At 38.2% G+C, this 19779-nt stretch overlaps 2 protein-coding genes across 6 annotated transcripts in view; both read right to left on the bottom strand.

Annotated features, from left to right (window-relative positions):
- tpm2 (tropomyosin 2 (beta)) overlaps positions 1 to 15018 on the bottom strand; it is a 47627-nt gene extending 32609 nt beyond the window's left edge. Inside the window, exon 1 of one of the 4 annotated variants that reach the window (XM_030150498.1) lies at positions 14692 to 15018. In XM_030150498.1, coding sequence (XP_030006358.1) covers positions 14692 to 14805 — 114 coding nt within the window. In that variant the 5' untranslated portion in view covers positions 14806 to 15018. The remainder of the gene's footprint in view (positions 1 to 14691) is intronic. The other 3 variants (XM_030150497.1, XM_030150496.1, XM_030150495.1) reach the window with 3 other exon arrangements.
- Positions 15019 to 16528: 1510 nt separating this feature from the next.
- Positions 16529 to 19779, bottom strand: part of tln1 (talin 1) — a 124102-nt gene continuing 120851 nt past the window's right edge. For both annotated transcript variants that reach the window (XM_030148819.1, XM_030148820.1), the window contains 2 exons: positions 19421 to 19546; positions 16529 to 18086 (listed from right to left, as the gene is read on the bottom strand). In XM_030148819.1, coding sequence (XP_030004679.1) covers positions 17955 to 18086; positions 19421 to 19546 — 258 coding nt within the window. In that variant the 3' untranslated portion in view covers positions 16529 to 17954. The remainder of the gene's footprint in view (positions 18087 to 19420; positions 19547 to 19779) is intronic.

Raw genomic sequence — 19779 nt, 5'->3', positions numbered from 1 at the left:
TCAGTCCAGTTTGAACTCTTTTCTTCCTGTTCTCAGTGTTTAGTGTCTTTGGAGATCTGATCCAGAATGCACATGGACTAATGAGAAGTGGAGGAAGAAGACTGAGAAAATTGTTCTTATTTTTATAAAGAAATGTCTTTTTTTTTTTTCAGGTTATTCACATCTTTTTTGTTTGGATAGTTTATAAAAGTATTTTCATAATTTAATTGGTTTTTTTTTGCACTAAAACACAGACATAAATGTGCAGTTATCATTATTTCTAGGTTCTTCTGTTCTTACTTTACTGCTTCGGTCCACTGCAGATCAGATCAGACTGAATGTGGAACCTGAAAAAACAGGAGTTTGAGAACCCTGCTGTAAAGTCTGGTACCTGTGTGTTCATGAGTTCCATGTTGTGAGTTTGTGTACTTCTGTGACAGTTCTGTTGGAGTTTCTATTATTCTGGTATCCAGTAGTTTGTTGATGTTAGCAACTAACATTTGGAGAATTTGGGGGTAAGCGTAAGTGTCAGTCATTCATCTTCTGAACCCACTTTATCCTCACTGGGGTTGGGGGGGGGGGGGGGGGGGACTGGAGCCTGTCCTAGCTATCTATGAGCGAAGGTGGGGTCCACCCTGGACCAGTCACCAGTTCATTGCAGGACCAACATATAGATAACCAACCACTCTGACATTGACCAGTTAACCCACAGGTGTCAAACATGTGTCCCGGGGCCCAAATCCGGTCCACCAAAGGGTCCAATCTGGCCCGCGGGATGAATTCATGAAATGCAAAAATTACACTGAAGATATTAACATGCTGTAAAAATCATTTTAATTCAGGTTCCACATACAGACTAATAAGATGTCCACTGGGTCAGACCAGTAAAATATGATCATAATAACCTATAAATAATGACAACTGCAGATTTTATCTTTGTTTTAGTGAAAAAAATGTAAAATTACATGAAAATGTTTACATTAACAAACTATACTTCTACAAAAAATGTGAATAACCTGAATATGAACATCCTGAAATGTCTTAAGAGAAGTAAATGCAATTTGACCAATATTCTGCCTGTTATTAAATGTTTTGTGTATTTGTGATTGTAACGCACATGTGTAAATGATAAACTGATGCAGAATATTGTTCACATTGCACTTGTTTTTCTTAAGACATTTCAAGTTGTTCATGTGTTTCAGATTTTTGAGGAAACGTTGTAGATGATCATAATGTAATTTTCCTTTTTTCATTGTTCATATTTTACTGGTCTGGCCCACTGGAGATCCAACTGGGGTGAATGTGGAACTGAACTAACATGAGTTTGACAGCCCTGAATTAACCTATCAGTAATGAAGTTACCATATTTGGTTCCTTACCCATAAGTGGCAAAAAAAAATACGGTAAGTACATATAAAAAAAATACAAGAAAAAATAGTCACTTGCCCAATAAAGAGTTTTAACCTTGTGGAGATTTTTGAGGGAAGGGTCTAATTTTTTAAACTCTGTACCATCTGTGATGAAATGTTCAATATTTCATATGTAATGATGTTTAACAGTAAAGTTGTACATAACAGGGCGGTGCTACTCCTCAGGTATGACCTCACCTGGCCTGATAGTGGCCTCGAAACATGCAATTGTTCTTGTTATTACAGTTAATGTTAGTTTTGTCTGTTCTGGGCTTTTTAGTTTAGGGGATATGAAGTCTGGTCTACACTGAGGCTGAGTAGGTGATAAGAATGTAAAACAGAAGAACAAAAGGAAGTCCATTTGGATGAACTGTCCAAACATGTCCATCATGACTTGTTCCATCTAAGGCCTTATTTATTTATTTATTTATTTATTTATTTATTTATTTATTTTTCCAATGTATTTTTCATTCATTTTTAGTTTTCCAAACATGCAAAAAATAAGACAAACACTGAGACATATAACAGAGGAAAAATCCACCATACAAGAACAAAAACAAAAAAAAACGGGGGTTCCACTGTGAAATCACAAACTTTTTGTACACAAAACATATTAACTGGAGTCAAGGTGCATTGTCAGCTGTTCTACATAAGAAATGAAAGGTTGCCATACCACCTTAAACTTCCCCACTGATCCCTTCAATGTGTATCTAATCTTTTCTATTTTTACAAAAAACATGACATCACATATCCATCTGCCAAAGGAGGGGGTTTGTTATTCTTCCATTTTAAAAGAATGAGTCTCTGTGCTAAAAGGGAGGAGTAGGACAAACTATTTAATTGTGGCCTTTGTAGAGGGAGATCTTCTAATGGTACACCAAAAAGTCTGATAAAAGGGCACAGAGCAAAGGTCAGACCTGAAATTATTGAATATACTTCAAATATTGAAGACCAGAATGTGGTTAGACTTGAACATGACCAGAACGTGTGAAAGAGAGTAGCAGGTGCTTGTCTACATCTGTCACAAACAGGATGAACTCCTGCGTACATTTTGGACAATTCAACTTTAGACATGTGTAGTCGGTGTATAATTTTAAACTGAATAAGACTCTGTCTAGCACAAACAGAAGTAGAGTGGATTCTTTGAAGTATACGTAACCACTGATCATCAGTAATATTTGGGCCCATATCCTTCTACCAGTTTTCTTTTATTATTTAAGGCCTTATTTTCATGAGGAGAATGACAAAAACATAATGATTCTTACTTTCAGGTGATTATTCAGTGTTGAAAACATGATAATACTGCACATATTGAACTGTAGACCTTTACAATATTTACATTTCTTCACATTTGTATCTATTTTGCCTTAAACTGAAGTGAAATAATGCTCTTGTTTTGTCCTATTACATAAAATACACAATTTATAGAGCTTCTACATGTTTGAGAAAGTATTTGCTAATGATACTTCCGATGTCAGGGCCTTTAAAGATCACAGCTCCAAACACAGAATCTCACTTACTCACTCATCCATCTTAATAATAGCTTCATTGTGTTGTGTTCAGTTGTATTCAGAGTTACATCAGGTCACACCTAGTGGAATTAAATGAAGAGGCAAATGGAAGGTCTAATGGTAGTGACACTTTAGTCATATGACAGTGGTGAAGTTGTTTATCACCTGATGTGAGTATTTTACTTTAACTGACTATAGTTAGGCTACACATCAAACACTGAATGAATGAATGAATGAATGAATGAATGAATGAAATCTTTATCTCGAACATGCAGACAGTGATATCAAAATAAAAATCAACCATCAAAATATAAGTACTGGTACATAAATGACTGATAAGCAAACAACAAAAATAAACAATATCTGCATTTGAATAAATATCTAAAAATATCGATACAGTACTTTTTAATATTGATACAGTATTGTGAAATGAAATATCGCGATATATTGCAGAACTGATATTTTCTCACAGCCCTATTAAAACCCCCTCCTTATATGGAACGTACGCCACAACAATATCCAGTGCTTCATTCAGGAACATTGCTCCAGCAGGTTGTCAGTGGCCGGCTTTAAGGACTATAAAAAGCCAATTGTAAATGATGTGGCTCGACATCAATGTCCCTCAGACAAATGTCCTTCTGCCGGTGCGTCCCAGCCTGTAGCCATGTAAGGCCTGGCGGTCACAAATAGACCCACGGTCCTGATCCGACAGTCAGCACCGGGGACACTCCCAAACTCCCAGCAGCCTTGACTGTCTCTGAGCAACAATTCAAAGAAGGTGAAGGTGTTTAGCGGGAACACACAAATAGAACATGCCAGAATATGATGTTCCCCAAAGAGAGGTGATTGTGTCGGCATTGTAATAGCTGCGAGCCGCCGTCCGTCCTCTGGGAACAAAGGCTGTGTGGTCAGTTTGGACCGTCTGTCTATTCATAGACCGAGGACCGGTCCGCTTCATTACACTGCAGCTGCAGAACAAGGAAAACAGGAGGTCCGCAAACACACACACTGTGTTCTGCAGCAGAGCTGAAGGAAATATGGGCTCTGCAGTATATGACGATATTTCATTTCACAATACTGTATCCATATTAAAAGTACTGTCTGGATATTTGTAGGTATTTATTCAAATGCAGATATTGTGGAGGTTCATTTTTGTTTTTTTGGTTTTCTTTTTTTTATTATTATTATTTAACACTCTTTTTATAAATAATGTTGGTTCCTTTGTTTGGATTGAACTCAAATCCTGTTCTGATGTTAGTTGTGAACTAATAGAATCTGAACATTTGAACAGGATCTGAAACTGGAATGTCTGTAAAACACAATTTCACTTTGAACACTTTGGTTATTATCGCATTTGTAATTTAATGGAAAAACTGACGCTACGCACTTCTGTTTTTTTTTCATATTTAGTAAATATCGGTAAAGTTTTGTAAAGACGTCCAATTGAAAAGCAACTATTGATGCAACTCCATGGGTTTGACTGGGGAATTAATGTTGTCATTTTAGATCAGTAGATGCTTTTGAACCAAGGTTTTTATCGTTAACGAAAACTAATAAAATGACGAAAACTAAAATTGTAAAAACATTTTCATTAACTGAAATAAATAAAAACTTGAATTAAAAGAAAAAAAAAACATAACTAACTGAAACTGTATTGTGTGTTTACAAAATAATTAAAATGGATAAAAATTATGGACAAAATTCCCTTCATTTTCGTCTTTGTCAATGTCGAAGTGAACGAAAGCGATTTATTTTGCTCTAGCAATCTTAGCTAGTGTCTCCATCCGACACTTTTTGCTCCGTCACTTGTGTTCACTTGTGGTTTCCAGTCGTCTTCTGGTCCCCACTCTACCTGGAAACATGGAGACTAAAGCAGCAGAGTCCTGTCTGGGATGGATTTGAATAGGAGCACAGAGAAGAAGAGAAAAGAGACCACTGAACTACAACTGAACTACAACTGAACTACAACTAAACTACAACTGAACTACAACTAAACTACAACTGAACTACAACTGAACTACAACTGAACTACAACTGAACTACAACTGAACTACAACTAAACTAAAACTGAACTACAACTGAACTACAACTGAACTACAACTGAACTACAACTGAACTACAACTGAACTACAACTAAGCATTTAGAAAATAACAAAAACTAATAAAAACTATCAAACCTGCTCTAAAAACAAATTAAAACAAACTGAATTAGAGAAAAAAAAAGTCCAAACTAAACAAAACTAAACTAGAATGAAAAATCCAAAACTATTCGAACCTTGGTCTGAACACAGTTTGAACATTTGCTGATAGAACATTAGCTCCTGTTGGGATCAAATAAAAATGTGTTTAGGATTTGTGCAGATTTCTGCTGGAATTCAATTCTTCCAGGAAATAATCATTTTAAAAATGAAACAAACAAAAATTCCCTTTTTAACAGTATCCTGATATATTGTGATATATGGTATGGTGATCCTCGTATTGTGATTGTATGGTACTACACACAGCCCCAGTTTCATCAGCGCGGCGACAGTTTCTCCGTTCGCTGCTGGAAACAGTGGCTCCATAATGCGACAGGTTGGAGAGCAAAATAAATTAAAGCCGCAAGCGGCATCTAAAGGCCCTCGCCAAGGGCACGTCCAGTAGAAGTATGCTCATCGTTCAGCTAGTGGCGCTCTAGCTCCAAATTTTGTGTCTTCTGATGAATGGGTGTAGGCCTGGGAGATTGACAATTGACTCAAATTTGAGACAAATCAGTGTTCGTATGTCCGAACTGAAAAAAATTTTGTATAAATAAATCTGTAGGGGGCATTATGGAGCCAAAATTCAATTTGTTCCATTGAATGGATGTAGGCCTACGAGATGTACCACTGAGTCAAATTTGAGCCAAATTGGTGTTCGTATGTCTGAAGTAAAGTAATTTTCGTAAAGGAAAAAGTGTAGGGGGCGCTATAGCGCCAAATTTCAATTTTTTCTGATATATGGGTGTAGGCCTGAGAGATAGACATCTGAGTCAAATTTCAGCCAAATTGGTATTCATATGTCCGAACTGAAGAAATTTTACTAAAAAAAATTAAAAAAAAAAAAAAACTTGTAGGGGGCGCTGTATTGCGAAATTTCAGTTTCTTTTGACAAATAGGTGTAGGCCTGGGAGACAGATGTCTGAGTCAAATGTGAGCCAAATTGGTGTTCGTATCTCCGAACTGATGTCATTTTTGTAAATGTACATTTGTAGGGGGCGCTATAGTGCGAAATTTCAATTTCTTTTAATAAATGGGTGTAGGCCTGGGAGATGGATGTCTGAGTCAAATTTCAGCCAAATCGCTGTTCGTATGTCTGAGCTGAAGCAATTTTTATGATGGTAAATTTTTGAAAAAACTTCGCAAAGTTTGCAACCTTGTCACACAAAAACGGTGATGCCGATTCAAAAAATTCGGCTAACTTTTAATGCCCCACTTCTCTAGATACTGTACACCGATTTTGAGCTCATTCGGCCAAACGGCCAAGGAGGAGATAGTTAAAATACAACTTCAGTGAAAACGCTGACTCAGCATTTTGGAAATTTCAAACCAATATGGCCGACTAAGGGTTGGTTTAGGGGCGTGGCCATAATAATATTTTTTGTTTGTCTCCTCATGATGAATCTGTCTACCGATTTTCGTGGCTCTACGACAAACTTTATGTTGGACGCACTCCCATTGGCGCAATGCATTTCCACTTTTCAAGGGGGCGCTGCCGCAACGTTTCTTTACCGACATCTACGAAACCTATATGTAAATTCAATTTCTCACACTTCTGAATTTTAGGCGAAATTTGGTGAGTTTTCGTAAATGTTCAGAGGGTCAAAATTGAGCTCAAAGAGCAGGAGAAAGAAAAATAAGACAAAAAAAATAAATAAATTAAAGCCGCAAGCGGCATCTAAAGGCCCTCGCCAAGGGCACGTCCAGTGGAAGTATGCACATCATTGAGCAGGTGGCGCTGTAGCCCCAAATTTTGTGTCTTCTAATGAATGGGTTTAGGCCTGGGACATTGACAATTGATTTGAGACAAATCAGTGTTCGTATGTCTGAACTGAACAAAATTTTGTATATATAAATCTGTAGGGGGCGCTATGAGCAAAAATTCCATTTGTTCCATTGAATGGGTGTAGGCCTGTGAGATGTACCACTGAGTCAAATTTGAGCCAAATCGGTGTTCGTATGTCTGAACTGATGCCATTTTCATGAAGGTAAATTTGTAGGGGGCGCTACTGAGCGAAGTGGCAATTTCTTTTGATAAATGGGTGTAGGCCTGGGAGATTGACAACTGATTCAAATTTGAGCCAAATTGGCGTTCGCATGTCTAACGTGAAGCAATTTTCGTAAAGGTAACATTGTAGGGGGCGCTATGGCGCCGAATTTAAAATTTTTCTGATAAATGGGTGTAGGCCTGGGAGATAGACGTCTGAGTCAAATTTGAGCCAAATTGGTGTTCGTATGTCCAAACTGAAGCAATTTTAATAAAAAATATTTAAAAATTTTGTAGGGGGCGCTGTAGTGCAAAATTTCAGTTTCTTTTGATAAATAGGTGTAGGCCTTTGAGACAGATGTCTGAGTCAAATTTGAGCCAAATCGGTGTTCGTATGTCCGAACTGATGTCATTTTTGTAAATGTACATTTGTAGGGGGCGCTATAGTGCGAAATTTCAATTTCTTTTAATAAATGGGTGTAGGCCTGGGAGATGGACGTCTGAGTCAAATTTCAGCCAAATCGCTGTTCGTATGTCTGAGCTGAAGCAATTTTTATGATGGTAAATTTTCAAAAAAACTTTGCAAAGTTTGCAACCTTGTCACACAAAAACGGTGATGCCGATTCAAAAAATTCAGCTAACTTTTGATGCCCCACTTCTCTAGATACTGTACACCGATTTTGAGCTCATTCGGCCAAACGGCCAAGGAGGAGATAGTTAAAATACAACTTCAGTGAAAACGCTGACTCAGCATTTTGGAAATTTCAATCCAATATGGCCGACTAAGGGTTGGTTTAGGGGCGTGGCCATAATAATATTTTTTGTTTGTCTCCTCATGATGAATCTGTCTACCGATTTTCGTGGCTCTACGACAAACTTTATGTTGGACGCGCTCCCATTGGCGCAATGCATTTCCACTTTTCAAGGGGGCGCTGCCGCAACATTTCTTTACCGACATCTACGAAACCTGTATGTAAATTCAATTTCTCACACTTCTGAATTTTAGGCAAAATTTGGTGAGTTTTCGTAAATGTTCATAGGGTCAAAATTGAGCTCAAAGAGCAGGAGAAAGAAAAATAAGACAAAAAAAAATAAAAAATAAAAATAAAAATAATAATAATCTGAGCAAGAACAATATAGCCGTTTCTATGGCAACCATGTATTTGCCCTTTTTTGAAAGTTCTCGAGGTCCCCCACATGTCTGTGGGGTCAGATGTCACGTGTCGTGCACTTACACACATGTGACTGACCCCGAGTGGGCGTGTCCCATTGACTCCCATTCATTCTGAGCAGGTGTAAATATGCGACTTGTGCACATGTCATGTACATCGTCGGAAAGGTCTCAGTGCCGTGAATGTGAATATGTGTGAGAGTGGCGACAGTGGCGAAAGGCGACCGCGTCACTGGCGATTTGGTCCCCATGCGCCCACTGCAGACTCAATAGGCCCTGCGCCGGCTTTACTCGGCTCAGGCCTAAAAAAAAACTGAAACTCTCTTTCACTGGTTGGTCCAAATGTGGTTCAATCCAAATATTCATCCTCATTGAGTCTGTCTAAATGTTTTTAGTGTATATCTACTCTTATATAGTCATGTATATAAAAACCTAATCAATTAGAATAAATAGCTGCAGTAATCCAAACACTGGCTCATCCGTTCTCCTAAACCTGACCTGACCTGCTGGTCTTCTCTGTGGGACACACCTGAGGATAAACCTCTGCAAACTGAGAAGCTTCTGCTTAAACTAAGACGTTCCTCTGACTGTTTTAGAAAATAAGGGCTATGACATCAGCTACTGATTTGTGGTGATTTTCAAGACTCAAATCCTGTCTGTGGTGTCAGAAGTGACCATATTTGGACATGAAGGTGGAGCTGGAGAAGAGCGAGAGGTAACGTGTAAAACTCAGCAGACTAATGTTCACCACCCTGCCCACTCACAAACGTTAAATATCATAAACACTAATAAGTCATTTTAGCTTGTTGCTAAATGTTCATGCTAATGCTGTCAAATGATTCAAAATTTTAATCAGATTAATCACGGGCTTGCTGTGGATTAATTTTAATTAATCACGATTAAATATCATTCATTTTTATTTTATACTAATTGTGTTTCATTTTGCATGAATATAAATGGACTTAACATGTTTATGAAACACCTTCAGCAGGTTCAACACCTGGAAACAACTGTTCCGTCTTGTTTATTTCTTCTCCTCATATTTCCAACGTACTGTTAGTGTCTTCATCTTTACAGGTCGGTTCTGCTGGTTCCATTTGTTCATGTGTGATGCTAACTCTACTTGGACAAACTGACCTAAATGCGTTTCCAGAGACGTTCAGTCATTCTGCGCTGCAGATGGCTCATTGCATTAAAATTTTTAATCAGATTAATTATGATGATGGATTAATCCATGTTAACGCATCCTTTTGACAGCCCTACTTAATACCTACAGTGGCCAAATCGTACAGAGAAATACAGAATTATTCTTAACAGTAACTAATGTAGGTATTTCCATCGTATTAATACGGTGATAAACTAAATTCTTAGGTCTTTTTAGCAAAGTTTCACTCGATAAACATAAGTACTGAAAGTTGAACACACAACACAGCCTTAACTCTTTCAAACCTGACGCGTCATGGCTGACACACCCTGTGCATGTGCAGTTTGGTTGGATGGAACTCTCACTGTTTGTGCAATTAGAAAAAATCCAACAGTTTCTGAAACCTGAGACGTAGCGTTTTCTAGGTTTTATTGGGTCATTACGATAATTCCACTCACACCTGTACACGAATCTGGAGAAGAAGCCGTTTTAGCAGAATTAGAACATGCAGTAAATTGTACATGAGTGCTAGATTCGGAAAGTTCTAAGTGCTCTGGAAACATGGGCAAAAGGACTCACAGCATATTTTCCAACCTTTTTATCGTCAAAATAAGGACAAAAAAAAGTCCAGACGGACCATTTTAGGCTGTGGGTTTAAAGGGTTCAAAACTGATTAACACAGGAATAATTTACAAAGTTTCACGTATCATGAAGTGAAGTTAGAGTCATGGAGCTTCACCCTCAGATTCCCAGAGCGTCCCATTTCACAGAATGGAAATACAAAATCTAATGTTTTTACATTTGGTTCATTTAATAGATATGTGAAAGAATAAGTAAATAAACGAACATTTATCTGACCTCTGACCCCCTCAGGCTCTGCCCCTGTTGTCCAAATATGGTCTCTTCTGTCTCCAAAAATCCAACATGGCTACAGCCACATTCCAACGTAGTGGTTTCAAAGTCTCAGTTCACAAATAAATGGTGGAAGTTACAGTTCTTTCATCCACCAGTTACAAATACTTTGACAGTAATTCACTCAGTCAAGTGCAAAATTATTTTGCAAAATGATCGAGTAGAAAACATTCCCCTTAAACTGACATGTTTCCCTGGTACTTCAGTCTAGTCTAGTCTTCATTTTCTTTCCAACTTTCACTCAGTCTGACTTGTGTAAGAAGCATTCAGAGTTTTTACTCAGGTTAAAATCCTGCGTTCAAAATTCAGTAAAAGGATGGAAGTATTATCTGTAAAATGTAAAACAAATAAATAAATAAATAGATTATCTACAGTCTATATGATGGGTTTTAAAATATCTTATCAGAACCACATATCTAATAAGTCATTATATCATTCATTCATTTTCTGAACCTGCTTTATCCTCACTAGGGTCACGGGGGTGGAGCCTATCCCAGCTACACAGGGGTGAAGGCGGGGTTCACCCTGGACATGTGACCAGTTCATCGCAGGGCGTCATTTTATCAGTTTAGTGAAAATGCTTTTCCAGTGAATCCAAAACAAAAGTTTGAGGTTTCATTAAACTGAAAGTGTCAGTTTAGCTTTAAAGACGCTGTCATTCAACAGGACTGGACTGGAAAATGGGGGGGGGGGGGGGGGGGCGCTTTGCCTGTCAGACAGTCAGATGTGACTCTACTGCTCCACTGGCAGCTCCTTTAACTCCTACTCTGGAGTCACTTTTCCAAAACGGAGTATATAAAAAAAAAAAAAAAAAAAAAATATATATATATATATATATATATATATATATATATATATATATATATATATATATGTGTAAACCTGGGTCTGTAAATGTGGACAAATATCCACTAATCCTCTACCTACAGACGACCAGAAAAGAAAATTGCAAAAACTATCCCATGTGGAACTGGGGGTCATTTTTTTTAAATGTATATATATTTTTTATATACACCCTGTAGTTGATCTGAGTCCTTGCTGTTTTAATTGTATCTTGCCTTTGTGCGCTATCGTCCAGTCAGATTTATTTTTGATTTATTTTTCTTTCTGTTTCTCTGTTTTCATTACACTTCAAATGTCTTAATCTTTTGTTTATTTTGTTTCAGATATTTGCAGTAGTTCTGTTTCACCATTCCACCATGTCTCCAAATGTATTTCTGTTTTACTCTTCTGTAATATTTTCCCATTCTTGACAGGTACGTTTGCTTTGTGCCAATAAAATAAATAAAAATCGGACCAGTGTCCCTGTATCTTAGCGGCCAAATTCAAAGCTGTGTTAAATGTATCCAGATCCATTTCTTCTGCCCCAGTTCTGTGTATTTATTCTATTACAGAAACAGTCCATGTTTTGCTCATATTCAATCAGATCTGTAAAAAATTCAAATTCACTCTTGATATCATTGATACTGATTTATCGGATCAATCCACTTCCTATCTGTTAGAATGGGAACATTTTTGAAAGTTGCACTAAATCCAGAATCAGATCCAGGTCCAAATAACTGCAATCCCTTGTGTTGACATCATCATACAGAAGCTGTATACCAAGTCTGAAGTCAATCAGAACTGGAGTTTCAGAAGAGAAGACGACTGAAAGTTTTGTAACGGACGACAGACGCCACATGACGACAATAGTTTACAGCCTGTCGGCCGTACGCTAATAAAACATCGGAGCTGCCAAGAGTGGACACCTGATGGTCAGCTGATGCCTTATGTACATTAGATGTGGCATTGAACGGTGCAGTGTTTCAGATTTCTGTTGTAATTCAATTCTTCCAGGAAATAATCATTTAAAAAAAAAAGAAACAAACAAAAAAATTACTTTTTTTAACAGTGTCATGATACACTGTGATATATTGTATCATGTTCCTAGTATTGTGATTTGTATCGTATCTCCAGACTCTTGCTGGTGCACAGCCCTGTTTGTCACATGTGTGACGACACTCCCTCTGACCACTCAGTGACCGGCAGTGACATCTGAGCGCTGACTCAGTCCAGAAAGAACGTCACCGGAGGTGGTGCGAAAAAAAAGTACTGTTACCAGGTACGACCCCCGGTGGAAAAGCTCTAGAAGCATGTCGAGTCCAGTTACATTTACATTTACGCATTTGGCAGACGCTTTTGTCTAAAGCAACTTACAGAGGAAAAACTAAAAATGAAAGAAAAATACAAGACTAGATTAAAAACATTAAACAGCTGTACAATGAAAACAGTGTCACACAGAAGAATAAAAATGAAAATAACAGACTAAAATACAAGACTACATTAAAAAGACATAAAAGCAGCTGTACGATTAGAAACAGTCAAATAAAACTAAAACTACAAATTGGGGTGGAGTGGAGTGGTGCTGGAAAGGTGTGGTGGAACAGGGGCGTTGGACCCCCTGCTCTGCACGGTTTAAGGAGGGTGTAAAGTTGGACTGACGGCCTTTGAAGGAGAACAGATACGTTTTAATGAACCGCTGTGGTCACAAGTGACTGTTAGGAGCCGGTGTTAACACTAGCAGAGTGGTTTACAGCCACGACGACTATTTAAATATCACCACGAAAATTTTAACTCTGACCTTCACACAGATCAGCAGCAGAAACTGGTCAGAAAAGAGGAAGAATTTCACATGTGAAATGACAAATGTATGTTTGTCTTCTGTAAAAGCCCACCCATGAAAGTGGAATGTATGATTATTATGTCAAAACCTGCTGACTTCTGAGCCGGTGAAGATGAAAATGCTGTTTTCTGTTGCTTATTTTGTTATTATTTATCCTAACATTTGCGGAAGAAAAAGAAAGAAATCTTCATAAATTAAATAAAGTACTGTTTTCAAGTCTGTCTGTTCTTTATCACCTGATCTTTAACTGAAGGTCAGTTATAAAACAATGTAAATATAATACAATAGAACCACATCGACTATCAGTGAAAAGGAAATGAGTCGATGTTGGTCAATGAAGCCAATATTCAGTTTTTAACTCATTTCACTTTAAATGTTTACTATTAGAACTATTTTTCATATAAGTTTTTATCTTATTTTATCTTATTTGTGGAAACATTTGCATTTTTATGGACTACCCTTAGCAGTAGACAGTGTTGTTGTTTTGTTTTTTTTAAGTAAAGCTGTGAAACTCTTGTCCCCTGAGGACATCAAGACAATATTTCCATGTGTTATTTCAGTGCGTTTGAACTGAATTGTCTGTATTTTTTGCCTCTGATGTAGGTTCTGTACAGAAGAACTATGGTATTCATGTTAATAGATGTATATAAACATCCTCATGAGGGCTTTTTTCATTTACAGCAGGGGTATTCACATCTGGTCCTGGAGGACCGGTATCCTCCACGTTTTAGATGTTTCCCTCTTCCAGCACATCTGGTTCCATTAATGATCAGCTCATCATCCAGCTCTGCAGAAGTCTGATAACGATGGGATGGCTTCCAGGTGTGATGGAAGAGGGAAACATCTGAGACATGCAGGACACTGGGCCTCCAGGATATTATATCCAGGATATTTTCTGTTATTTTTTTTTTCTTATGGAATACCCTTTGCAGAAGGCAGTGTCTTTTTATTCTTTTATTTGTCTTGTACGTAAAGCTGTGAAACTCTTGTTCCCTGAACACATCCAGAGGGCATTTCCATGTGTATTTCAGTGAGTTTTAACATCATTTTCCCGTCTGTTTGACCTGTACAGTGTGTATTTTTTACTGTGTGTATTTGTTGCTTGTGCTGTGTGTATTTTTTACAGTGTGTATTGTTGCCTGTGCTGTGTATTTTTTACAGTGTGTGTATTTTTTACAGTGTGTATTGTTGCCTGTGCTGTGTATTTTTTACAGTGTGTATTGTTGCCTGTGCTGTGTATTTTTTACAGTATTTGTTGCCTGTGCTGTGTATTTTTTACAGTGTGTATTGTTGCCTGTGCTGTGTATTTTTTACAGTATTTGTTGCCTGTGCTGTGTATTTTTTACAGTGTGTATTGTTGCCTGTGCTGTGTATTTTTTACAGTATTTGTTGCCTGTGCTGTGTATTTTTTACAGTGTGTATTGTTGCCTGTGCTGTGTATTTTTTACAGTGTGTGTATTTTTTACAGTGTGTATTGTTGCCTGTGTTGCAGTTGTATACATGAAAGTCCTTCAGCTCAGTCATGGGTTCTGCTGCTGGAGCCAAAGTCCACAGGATTAAATCCATGTCATTTCTGCTTCAGTGTTTGTGTTTTCCTGTTCTTCTGGTGCATGTGTTGTTGTGTCCATCCCATAATAGTCCTGTGTCTCACCTGTTCGCCCCCCCCCCCCCTCTCTCACCTGTTTGCACTTGTCCTCTGCTCCCTTCTTGTCCACCTCCGCCTGCTCTGCTCGGTCTATGGCATTCTCCTTGTCCAGCTTCAGCATCTGCATCTTCTTCTTGATGGCCTCCATGTTTGATCCGGTTCTGGGTTCGGTTCTGCTTCAGAAGAACAACAGCTACTGTGTGTATCCGAACAGACGGACAAATGGACAGATGGACAGACGGACAGAAGGACGGAGGTGTCCAGGGGCGCGCGTGCGGCTGCACTGAGTCTGGTGGAGGAGGGCTGGAGGATGGACCTGCCCTGCGCACGAGCCCACACCACTGGGATGGGTGTTTTGTTTTTTTTCTCTCTCTCTCCTCAGCGCGAGGGGACGTTGTCCATATTTAGTCACTAATGTTTGCACAGTGTGAGAATCAGAGGAAGAAGTTGTGACAGATTCCAACAGAAAAACAGACTCCGATAAAAACACAGGCATGAGTTTGAGGCAGAAGCAGGTTTCTTCAGACTGAACATGGACTGAAGGTGTTCCAGGGACAGTCTGGATGTTTTACACATGTTAGGGTCCAAGACTTCCATAAGTCTGTTCATTCTTTTTTTTTTTTTTTTTTTGGGGGGGGGGGGGGGGGGGGTGGGTTCTACAACAGTGTCAGATACATTAACTTAATAGTTTTATAAAGTCTGATGTGATGGTGCTAACATTAACTACAGGAAATATTAAAGGGTCATTTTGTAATATTTACTTGTTTAGGTCATTTTTTCCAGAAGTCTGTTGTTCATTCTTCTGTTTTTTTGGTTTAGCGTTGACAAACATTAACTTAAAATGCCCTTTCCTAAAAAGTCTAGAATAGACAAAACAAACCTTATTTCAACAGAGGGTTTCATGTTTTAACACCATCGTCGTAGCAGACGGGAGACGACAGGTCCTCCGCTGTAATCTGCTGTTCCACAGGAAAAGAGAATTATACATAAATATGAACAAGACACTTTTAAAAAGAACTTTTTATGTCTCAGTGATGTGTTGGTGTCTGACATTAGCCACAAACAAAGGAAATATTAGAGCACAGGTGTCCAACAGAAGGCCCATGGGCCACAAACAGCCTGTGAGATGAACGTGTGAAATATACAAACGTTACATTGAAGACATTAACAGTCACTGGAGTCAAAATCATTTTAGTTCAGGTTCCATATTCAGCCCAGTTGAATTTCAGCTGGGTCAGAGTAGAAAAATACTATCATAATAACCTAGAAATAATGACAAACCCAAATTTTCATTTGTTTTAATGTAAAAAAATAAAATTATATGAAAATGTTTACATTTACAAACTATCCTTTCACAAAAAATGACCAAATATGATCATTTTTGGACAAAAAATGTACAAATAAGAACAATCTGAAACATCTTAAGAGACATAAATGCAAATATTCTGTCTGTTACTAAATGTTTTGTGTTTGTAGACCCACTGTGATCTGTACGTTATAATGCACAGGTGTAAATGATAAACCAAAGCAGAATATTGTTAAAATTGCACTTATTTTCTTAAGAAATTTCCAGTTGTTCATGTAATTCACACTTCATCCTGTAATTTCACATATTTCACTGTTATTTTATTGATCCAGCTTTATGTTGATAAAGTATGAGCCAATAAATCTGCTGCTTCATCTTCTGTCGTCCATTTTCATGTTGTGAACCATTCATATGATGTGACGTTTGTACAAACATATCAGAAAATATATTCCAGACTCCCGTTTTCTTCCAGAATAGTGATGATGAGTCAAAAAGGTGCCTCCTGTTGAAAAGTAAAATGTGCTGAGGAGTAAAAATCCAACTGTTAAGAAATGACTGTCGACAGTTTCAATGAAAATTGGCTTTATTGAATAAAAATCTCTGTTACAGTGCCCATGATGTGGTGCTGCTGGACACCAGCGTTCCATAGAAACCACAAAACGTGAACAAAAGCAGACGGCGGCTCTGTGTGATAACAGTCACTGTTCTAGTCCACCGTTCTCACTGTGCCTCATTTGTTCTTAAAATAATAAGCAAAGAAAAAGGACTGAATTTAAACGTTCTGATAAATTAATCCAATGAGTTCAATGGACTTGGAGGGTAAATGGCTGATATCAGTTAAAACTGGAAAAAATAATTAAAAATGGCACTTAGTAGGATAAACTGGTGACAAATAATAAGATACTATACCATTAGCCTTGGCTAATGTGAAATAATCTAATCTCTATTTAAGGCCTATCCAATAGAAGCGTTACGCTGCCCAAACATCATGTACACATCAGACTGGCATCAGTGGACTGGAATACGACAACAGGAAGTCATTAGAAAACACAGTAAGCATCGCATCAGAAACTGGTTTTGGCACAGATATGTTACAGACGTGAATCAGACGACACTGAGCACCCAAATACAGTCCAAAAGATTTTATATATCTTAAAGTTAAATATATGGCTTTGTGATTTTTAAGCAAAAAAAAAAAAAAAAGTCCAATCTACCGGTAAATACGGCGGCTTCTTCAAACCAAATACTGAACGAACACCAAAAGACCTAATTTGACTGAATGGAAGACACCTTTTTCATACATTTCATAACTAGTCTTTAAAAAAATAAGGCTTTTCCTCTGATTTGTTCCGTCGCAAAGTTCATTATTGCAAATCTAGACTAAAAAACCATTGGATTTCCTCGTCCTTATTTCAGATTTAGACAGTATGACCCCTAACATACTGAATATCATCATTGTCGTGCAACCGCAGACCAAGAAAAAATAAGAAATCACTTACACGTTGACTCTCTTCTTGCCTCTAAAGCTCCTGGCGCACAAACATCTGCATAGAAAAATGTCATAAAGCTAAACTCACGCCTGCCTCCATTCATCTACTTCCTGACAGTAAAGTTCTACAGAATGAAGGTCAGCAGAATTTCATGGCAGGACTCATTTTTTTACCGAGCCACGCATCATGTACACAGAACAAAGACATGCAACCCAGATAGAAAAAACAAAAAAGAACTAAAAAGAGGCAGATATATTCAAAAAGGATATGATCATATATAGTCAAAAGCACAAAAACACCTTAAAGGAGGACTAAGGGCTATGTTTGTTCTATTATCAGAAGGAGTATCTAAAGGCGTTCTTCTGCTGCTGAACTTAAACACAGTCATCATTCACAACCATCTGTGTTACTGGTTACATCTGAAGCGTGAACGCCTCCTGTGTGCCGGCGGCAGACGTTCAGGAGGTCCGGAGCGTTCCGTGGATCAGTTCCTGACTTTCACTAGTCCTGCCCGTCCTCCCTCAGCTCCGACGGCAGGAACTTGTACTGCTGCTGTCGGATCATGGCCAGCTTCTTCCGGGCCTCGTCCAACTCCCGCTCTTTCCTCAGCATCTCCTCCTGAGCAGCGATGATCTGCAAGGAGGACACAACACACACCAGATTACATTAGATTACATTACATTACATTAGACTACATTACATTACATTAGATTACATTAGATTGGATTACATTAGATTAGACTACATTACATTACATTACATTAGATTACATTACATTGGATTACATTAGATTAGATTACATTACATTAGATTACATTACATTATATTACATTAGATTACATTACATTACATTACATTCGATTAGACTAGACTAGACTAGATTAGACTAGATTAGATTAGACTATATTAGATTAGACTATATTAGATTAGACTAGACTACATTAGATTAGACTAGACTAGATTAGACTAGACTACATTAGATTAGACTAGACTAGATTAGACTAGACTACATTAGATTAGACTAGACTAGATTAGACTAGACTACATTAGATTAGACTAGACTAGACTAGATTAGACTAGATTAGATTAGACTATATTAGATTAGACTAGATTAGATTAGATTACATTAGATTAGACTAGACTAGATTAGACTAGACTACATTAGATTAGACTAGACTAGATTAGACTAGACTACATTAGATTAGACTAGACTAGACTAGACTAGACTAGATTAGACTAGATTAGAGGTGTCGAACATATGGCCTGCGGCCCAAAACTGGAACACCACAGGATCTAATGTGGCCCTGTGGGATGAATGTGTGAAAAGTAAAAATTGCCCTTAACTCTTTAAAGGTTCGCTCCTACAAATACTCTGAAATTGTAAATTTCACCCTCAGTGTGTTATCGGAGGACTTAAAGGTGTCGTATGTAGGATTGTGGTCCAAACTGGTGCTGCAGTCCCATTCAAATACTGTAGAGCTGGTACCCCCCCCCCTCCCCCCAGACTAGGGGAGTCCAGATCCAGCATGAGCGTCTACTGCTAGTGTTTCCACTGTTTCCACTGACTTCTGCCAACTACAAGCCCCCCCCCCCCCCCATAGTATTATAAGAAACCAGCTGATAAAAATGCACCTGGAGTCCACCTGAGAGGAGCTGGTCATTTTTTAACATAAAGTTTTATTTTTCTAAATGGATCCCCTCTCCATAACTGGCTGGAAATCTAACCTGGTGGAGTTAATATTAAAAATAAATAAATAAATAACATCACAGACTTATAATTACAAGCACTTTCAAGCACTTCAAGTCAAATCCAAGCACTTTCCAGACCTTGAAAACTCAGCATTGAAATTCAAGCCCCCGTACGAACCCTGTTTACAGTTGGAACTTCTAGGATGTGCAGCTTTACTCTTATTCAGTCATGACTATGAACTCTGTGAAGTTCAGTGTTTGTGTTGTTCTGGACTCACCTGAGCGATGCCGCCCACCATCTTACTCTGGACCACCACGGCCTGGTCGTCCTGAGCATCGAACGCCGCTTTCTGTGCCGCTTTCACCAGATTATCGGACGCCCTCTTCACAGCGTTTCCGGCAGCCTGTGGAAACCAGCGAGGATTAAAAACAGGTTCATTCTTTACATTACAAACAGGCACAGAGGAAAAGCTACTTAGATCATGGCATTTCAGATTAGAGGGGACGTGAGGTTAATTATAAAAACCAACACATTTTAGCTGCGAACTTTAACACGGAGTGTGATTTATGTGAAACAGATCTGAAGACGATGACTTGTTGCTGCAGGCATCATGTGGGCCGACTCCTGTAAAAGGGA

The sequence above is a fragment of the Sphaeramia orbicularis genome, chromosome 12 (genome assembly GCF_902148855.1).
Source record: "Sphaeramia orbicularis chromosome 12, fSphaOr1.1, whole genome shotgun sequence".
In the NCBI taxonomy this organism is placed as follows: Eukaryota; Metazoa; Chordata; class Actinopteri; order Kurtiformes; family Apogonidae; genus Sphaeramia; species Sphaeramia orbicularis.
Note: the sequence above shows the minus strand (reverse complement) of the source record. Positions and strands in the feature narration are given on the sequence as shown.